The sequence below is a fragment of the Oncorhynchus nerka genome, linkage group LG6 (assembly GCF_034236695.1).
Source record: "Oncorhynchus nerka isolate Pitt River linkage group LG6, Oner_Uvic_2.0, whole genome shotgun sequence".
NCBI classification, from domain to species: Eukaryota; Metazoa; Chordata; class Actinopteri; order Salmoniformes; family Salmonidae; genus Oncorhynchus; species Oncorhynchus nerka.
Genome location: NC_088401.1, coordinates 58353095 through 58359983, shown reverse-complemented (window position 1 = coordinate 58359983; position 6889 = coordinate 58353095). Strand labels below are relative to the sequence as shown.

General features: G+C 43.3%; 1 protein-coding gene across 2 annotated transcripts; it reads right to left on the bottom strand.

Moving 5' to 3' along the window:
• Positions 1 to 3484: 3484 nt before the first annotated feature.
• On the bottom strand, positions 3485 to 6874 carry LOC115130755 (thiosulfate sulfurtransferase/rhodanese-like domain-containing protein 2). 2 transcript variants are annotated; one of them, XM_029662184.2, is made up of 9 exons: positions 6488 to 6874; positions 6094 to 6386; positions 5880 to 5988; positions 5660 to 5782; positions 4944 to 5049; positions 4707 to 4822; positions 4434 to 4592; positions 4181 to 4319; positions 3485 to 4005 (listed from the first exon to the last, which is right to left on the bottom strand). In XM_029662184.2, exons 1-9 carry the CDS (start codon positions 6623 to 6625, stop codon positions 3779 to 3781), a joined length of 1410 nt encoding a protein of 469 aa, XP_029518044.1. In that variant the 5' UTR covers positions 6626 to 6874; the 3' UTR covers positions 3485 to 3778. The 2 variants fall into 2 exon arrangements, with proteins under 2 accessions (XP_029518044.1, XP_029518045.1); XM_029662185.2 differs by having other exon boundaries at positions 6499 to 6588.
• Between the last annotated feature and the right edge of the window lie 15 nt (positions 6875 to 6889).

Sequence of the window (6889 nt, the reverse complement as noted above, 5' to 3'; positions counted from 1 at the left end):
TAAGAGATCCCTAGATCTGGGTAGACAGGAAGTTAGAGTAGAGATTACATGATAACCGACTTCGGACAGTTCTAGGATTGGAGAAGAGGGTATCCTTATAGCATGGGGGATTCCACAAAGGTGGATAGGTTTTCCATGATATGGGGAAACCTGGGAGCACTGTTGAACTTTGTAAAGGTGATGAAATCCTACTAACCATCAAAACTATTAAGCTCTCTGATGCAGGCACTCACACCCTCGGACTACAAAGGACGAGGACAGACATGATGGGTGTGTTTTCTATTAAGGTGCTGCCAAAACCAGAGGTCACAGACGAACCACACTCCTCTACCACCACTGTGTTAAAAATACCATTCAGGTAATTAATGTTAGAGACTATTCGGCTATTGATCAATTAGGCACTGAGACTGGTTTTGATGGTAGGGACAATTTGTGGCTGTCTTATATGAGGTACACAGCTAAAACCCTGAGAAGAAAGGACTGCATTATTTGTAGTCATGCTAGACCTGTTCTGGCTACACACCCATTTGCTGTAGGAGAAGGAGAGGGGTGGTTGTGTATTCTGAGAAGTTTTTACCAGGTTAAGCCCAATTCAACCCTCTGTTCCTCTTTGAGCCTTGTGTTTCCTGCAGTACCTCCTCATCGGGCCTCTTGGGGTGTTGAGGCATATGGGGGCAATTACAAGTGCATCACGGGTACAGGTAATGGCATTGATTATGGGAGATTGCCTGAAGCTGATTGCAGTAGTAACATAACCATTAATTCCACTTGGCCAGTTACAGGCCTAAACCAAACTAGTGGTCTGGCTGATGTGAGGTGGATGTGTGGAGCCAAAAGAGTGCTGAGACCCATTCTTAGAGGAGAATGGCAAGGTACGTGTGGTCTGACCAGTTTGATAATTCCACTGACCATTGTTGATGTTACTGCTGAACAGCTGTTGGGTTCTGTATCCAGGGGACCTGAAAACATTCCATCCCATGGGAGACATAGATGTAGTGCTCCATGGACAGAGGATGTAGTTGACATACACACTAACCTGTTGGGAGTGCCAGTGGGGGTTCCTCATGAGTTTCAGGCCTTGGGTAGGAATGATGGACTCTGGCACTTACTACCTACTATGGGTCCAGCCATAGTGGATGCTAGACAGACTGCATGGATTAATTATATCTACTATAATCAACAGCGTTTTGTGAATTACTCCCGTGATGCACTCACTGGTATGTCTGAACAGCTTGAGGCCACATTTGGGGTTTCCAGACAGAATAGACTTGCCTTGGATATGCTTCTTGCCAGTCAGGGGGACGTCTGCAAGATGTTCGGTAAACAATAATACCAGTCCAGATGGTAGTATATCTAAGGCGGGCTTGATGCACTATCTGCTAAGATGAGGTCCATGGCGGGGGTGGAGGAGTCTGACTGTTCAAATGAGTTGGGGGCCTGGTTTGGTAAGTACACTGGTATGGTGGTTACTGGATTTCTGACCCTAATTCTTGTATTATTTGTTATTGATGTGATGTGCTGCTTGCATCATACCGTGTTTTAAGAAATCTGTTACAGATGTGGTGAAGGCTTCAGGCATGATGCCTTTGCTTGATGCTCCAGTTGGAGATGCCGATACTGAAGCATGCTTTCAGGGGAGGATGGGACTGACTGAGGATGACACATGGTATGCTGTGGGTGAGGTAGTAGAATACATTTTACACCACCACAGTTCCTTGTTATACATTTTTATGATAGGTTTTCTTTCCAGTATGTTTGTTCTCCCTGTTGTGAAGGTTTAGAGTCCCTGGGTGGCAAGGAGCCCACCTGGTACAGGATAGGAGTAGCTGAGAGGACCAGATGGTTTCTAATAATTCTTTACTCTGTTTTCCATGACCAAAGTTTTATCCTACATCTTACATGTCAATAAACAATAAAGTTTTATCCTGTTTTTGATAAGTGACACCCTTGTGGGTGACAAAAGGGGGAAACAAAAGCATACATCACTTGTCCATTTTTTTCTATTTTTCTTGGTTGATTTTTCTTTTCTGTTTTTCTGTTTTATTAATAATAAACTTTTTATTATTTTCATGAAATGCTATGACTGCTGAAATAAGGGATAATGAGTGACACCCTAGTGGGTGTCAAAAGGGGGACTTAAATTTCACACCATTTTCTTTTGTTCTGTTTTTGAATGAGCTGTTGTTCTCTTTTGACATGAGGGTTGTAAGTTCCTAGGTGGCTGGTAGCCAATCTAGTACATAGTGGGATCGAATTGAGGACATGAAGGTATTTTAAACTTTGTAACTGTTATATGATTCATTGCTGAATTTTTGTTCACACCCTTGGGGTTATTTTACATTATAGCCATTACCATATATATGATTGAATATTATCTGCTGTTGCCTTGTGTGGATGTATGTATGTGTTATGCAACCTAGCTGATTTGAAACATTGTTAAAAGTATCAGGGCCAGGGCACTTTCTCATGCTGGAAAAATACAGAAGGGAGGGCACATTCAGAGCGTGGTGTTGCGAGAACAAGCGGTCTTTTGTTAGATAACAGGAGCCAGGTGCGAGATAACGGTATGGAGCATAAGACCCATCTTTCAGTTTTTGCAGCCATTTTAGTGTTGTGCGGCTTTTGAGCTTCTCCATTCTATGTCGTGCCTCTTCTGAATTGGGAAGAGGGGGCATGTGGACCATTCCGCCTGACTTGCCTAGTTTATGTCACATCTCTTAGGAGATGTGAAGAGAGGGAATCATAAAACTTTTCCCAGAAGGAAAAGTTTTTTTTGTGTCTGGATCTAGTTATGTTGTGTCATGTCTCTGGGGAGACGTGAAGAGAGGGATTTGTAAGGAAGTGCTATTTCTTATGCAGGTGACCAGCCTACTGCTATTACATTTGCTATAACTGAGACAACGTATTTTCACAGTAAAACATGTTAGGTCCCATACAGGATAGCTCCCACACCCACAGCACACACACTAACTGCCGAGGACACACAGATAAGACATACACCCACACATTGGGAGGAAGACAGGAACCAGCGCACACACCTAATCTCCTTTCTAGCCGAACATTGTGTGACTGAGGACAGCGCACACACCTAATCTCCTTTCTAGCCGAACATTGTGTGACTGAGGACGAGACCCGGAGGAACGACGGACGGCTCAACAGGACCAATCCAAGAACCAGTGTGAAATGGTCAGAGTGAGGTGTTCTCTCAGGTGTCTGAAAGTAGCTAGCAAGCTAGCCAACATTGGCCTGTTAGCTTGGGTGCTTGACTGTCGGATTAACCCTACTCCCTGTCCTGAGCATCCAGTGCACACTCTGAAAGCTCAGAGAGTGATACGCTTTGAATTTACAAACGCCCAGAGTGCACTGGCACTCTAGGTTGAATTTACAAACGCACCCATAGATGAGATGGATCAGTGTTGAATAATCAGAGTATACTTCTAGCTAAATCAGCACCTATTTTTTTATGTTCAAAATATTGAATATGTAATCTCTAAATATAGGTTTTTATTGAACAATATACAAGGTCATGATATCGGCGACATACATGACACCTCTGATCATGTCACATGTAATGTCTAATGTTAGTGCATTTTTTACTTCAGCCATTCAAGGCAAGCTCATAAAATAACTGTGATGTTGAGGATTCCTTTAATACAAATAGACACTAGCGGTTTGTCACCACAACCACATTTGGGTCTGTTGAACCAGGATTGTCAAAACCATGAGGGTAAAGTTCCAGGTAAGGTCTCTGCTTAGCGCTGTTGAACGTTTTAAAACATCACAATGCATCCTGGGGGATCCTGGGCCGCCCATCTGTGCACTCACACTCCTCTCTCTGTGTAGGTGTGGCAGAGGGCTCTTCTCCCTGGCCCTTGGTCTGGCAGGTGGGACAGCAGGCGGTGTGGCCCCCCTGTCTGCAGGCAGAGCAGGAAAGGACCAGCTGGCAGCAGAAGTGGGTGGAGCACAGCTGGTACTGGTCCCACGGAGAGCCGCAGTATCTGCACTCTGCAGACAAAGAGGAGGAAGGGGAGAGGACTATTGATGAATAGGTCTCTCGTTCTAACAGGAAGGAACTTTTTCTTTGGGTTGGCACATAAGCTCAAAAACTAGACTACTGCTTACATAAAAAAGCACTGTGATAATCGGAAAGTCCTAAGGGCAATTCACAGTTTATACAGACCAGAGATGATGTCACTGTTGGAGGAGATGGCATAGCGCTCGTCAAACACAAACAGTTTGCCACGATAGAAGCCCTCAGGGAATTGTTCCATGTACTTATGAATGCCACCTTTCAGCTGATAAACATCCTTACACACATCCTGGAAGTAGGAGAGAAACATACTTTTAAACATTTGTTTAGGTTGAGCTTTTGGGTTGGATGAAGCATGTTTGTCATGTTTCAATGAGACACTGTCACTGAAAGGTAAGTTTACTTTTGAGCGGAGATAGGCTGAGCCACGTTCACAGCGAATGCCGCCGGTGCAGTACATCAGGACCTTCTTGTCTCGAAAGAGATCAAGGTTCTGGTCAACGTAATCTGGGAAGTAACTGAATTTTCGGATGTTGGGAGCCAAACATTGGCTGAACTGCCCCTGAAAGCAAAAAAATATTTGGTACATTAAACTGCCATTATTATTACTCTATATGATAAATACAAATATACCTACAGAACACAGTGGACAAATGCAGTCAAATCCAATACTTACAATTTTACTCTCATAGAAGTTCCGGCAGTCCAGCAGTATTGTATCATTGCAAGAGTCACCTTTAGACAAAAGAGCCTCCACTTCTTTGTGGAATTCTTCAGGTTCCAGGTGAGCACCTAAGTGGAAAAAACAGAGGCTCAACTCAGGGCCATATTCAACCATTACCAGTTACTGGTTCCATTACGTCAAATAACATATCCAACGCAGACATACGCGAGACACATGTTATAGGCCTACCTGCTAGTCTGTAGGAGAGGGCATCTGGGTCCACTCCCATTGGCACTATTTCCTTGTAGACTCCAACTCGAAGGTTAGAGAAACACTCCGCGCCCCCATCACTGGTCTAAGGAGACATTGAAAACAATAGTGAATGGATCACAGAGAAACATTTGTAAACCTTACCCCAAGCCTTTTTCTGTTGTCAATGACTCCAGCCAAGTCATAGACTGTTCTCTCTGCTACCGCACGGCAAGCAGTACCGGAGTGCCAAGTCTGGGACCAAAAGGCTCTTGAATAGCTTCTACCCCCAAGACATAAGACTGCGAAACAGTTATTCAAATGGCTACCCAGACTATTAGCATTGACCCCCTGATTTTTTTTTTTTTTTTGCACTGGCTCTATGCACTCACTGGACTCTTCCCACACATACTACACCGACACTCCAACACACACACACACGCTTTGACAACACTCTTCACATATGCTGCTTCTACCCTGTTTATTATCCATCCTGATTGCATAGTCACTTTTACCCCTACCTACTTATTACCTTGTACCGCTGCACATTGACGTGGCACCGGTACTCCTCTTATATAGCCTCGTTATTGTATTACTATTTACTTTTTTGTAAAACTCTACATTGTTGGGAAAAGGCTTGCAAGTAGGCATTGCATGGTAAGGTCTACACATGTTTTATTTGGCACATTGACAAATAATTTGATTTGATGTTTTACCTTAAAGTCTTCTTTTTCCATTATCTTGAAGATGGGATGGGAGCACATTGCCTTGATGTACAAGTCCGTCGCCACTTTTGTGCCTCCAACTGTTCCATTTATCCCCTCTGTTGCCACCCTCACCTACAGAAATGGTATTATAACGGAATGGAGTACTAAATTATAAAAAGGAAAATCATCCATCATATTTATATATGCCAGGATTGTGTCATTCTGTTACCTTGCCAGTTAACTGGAGTTTTTCACAAAGGGCCTTCTGCCAAGCACAGATGAGCGGTGGATCTGCCAGCGGACAGTAGCAGTAGAGCAGAAGAACCTCACCTGGGCCACTTTACATGTTACAAGAAACAGAGCATGAAAATGTATTAATTTCAGAGCACTATAAAATCCACTGTAATGACTCAACACTGAAAGAGCCCACGAGGAAGCCCTACTTGTGTAGTTGGTCACCGGTGATGTGACTAGTGTCAGGTATCCAGGAGAAGATGTCAACTGGCTCCTTCTCTGTTGCTTGTTGTTGTGAAGCAGCTTCTTTCTCATTCGGGCTCAGTAGAATCTCAAATGTGGACTTGGTAAGCTTCTGAATGTCAGTGTCATGAGTCCTTGCCACATGTTTGTGGATAGAAGGAGCTTCCTTAAAGGTCTGGCCACAGCAATTCCAAACTGTTGTTGGAGACTCTGCCTCATGACATGAAGCTATTTTGGATGCCACGAATGTACCAAATGTCTGCAAGATAAGATATGTTTTCATTATGGCATACTAAGAAAATAAACGGAGTGGATATAGCTAGCTAATAAGATAGCTAACGTTACGTTTGTTACACTCACCCTCCTCTTACATAATGAGTAGTACCTTCGTAAAGTTGCAGAAAGTTGGGGTTTCTCTTGTTTAAAACCATGGGGTGCAATGGTGTCAACATCTATGTTAATTAACTCATCGCAAGCCATAACATCATCGGTTGTCATGTCAATGGTTTGCTAAGACAAGAAACTAACCAGCTAGACTTTTTCTAGACTCAAGTCAAGACTGCATTTTCTTCCGGTTTGCTAGGAAACGTTAGCCAGCCTACACCAGTGGATAGCTAGCTATCCCATTTTACTTTAACTATGTCAGTAATTCAATCATTTAACGAAGCAATACAAATTGCCATAGAAATCAGTTTACCAACAAAAATTTGCTGAAAAGTAACAGTTGCTAGCTAGGCCACACTAGTGATGAGAAACAAGGAA

What these genes read in the sequence shown, in the direction of transcription:
- LOC115130755 (XM_029662184.2), bottom strand. Translation starts at nt 6,625, where the DNA reads ATGACAACCGATGATGTTATGGCTTGCGATGAGTTAATTAACATAGAT. An exon ending in ACTTCTATGAGAGTAAAATT is followed by an intron (nt 4,593 to 4,706) that starts GTAAGTATTGGA and finishes TTTTGCTTTCAG; the next exon opens with GGGCAGTTCAGCCAATGTTT. An exon ending in CAACAGTGACATCATCTCTG is followed by an intron (nt 4,006 to 4,180) that starts GTCTGTATAAAC and finishes CTTTGTCTGCAG; the next exon opens with AGTGCAGATACTGCGGCTCT.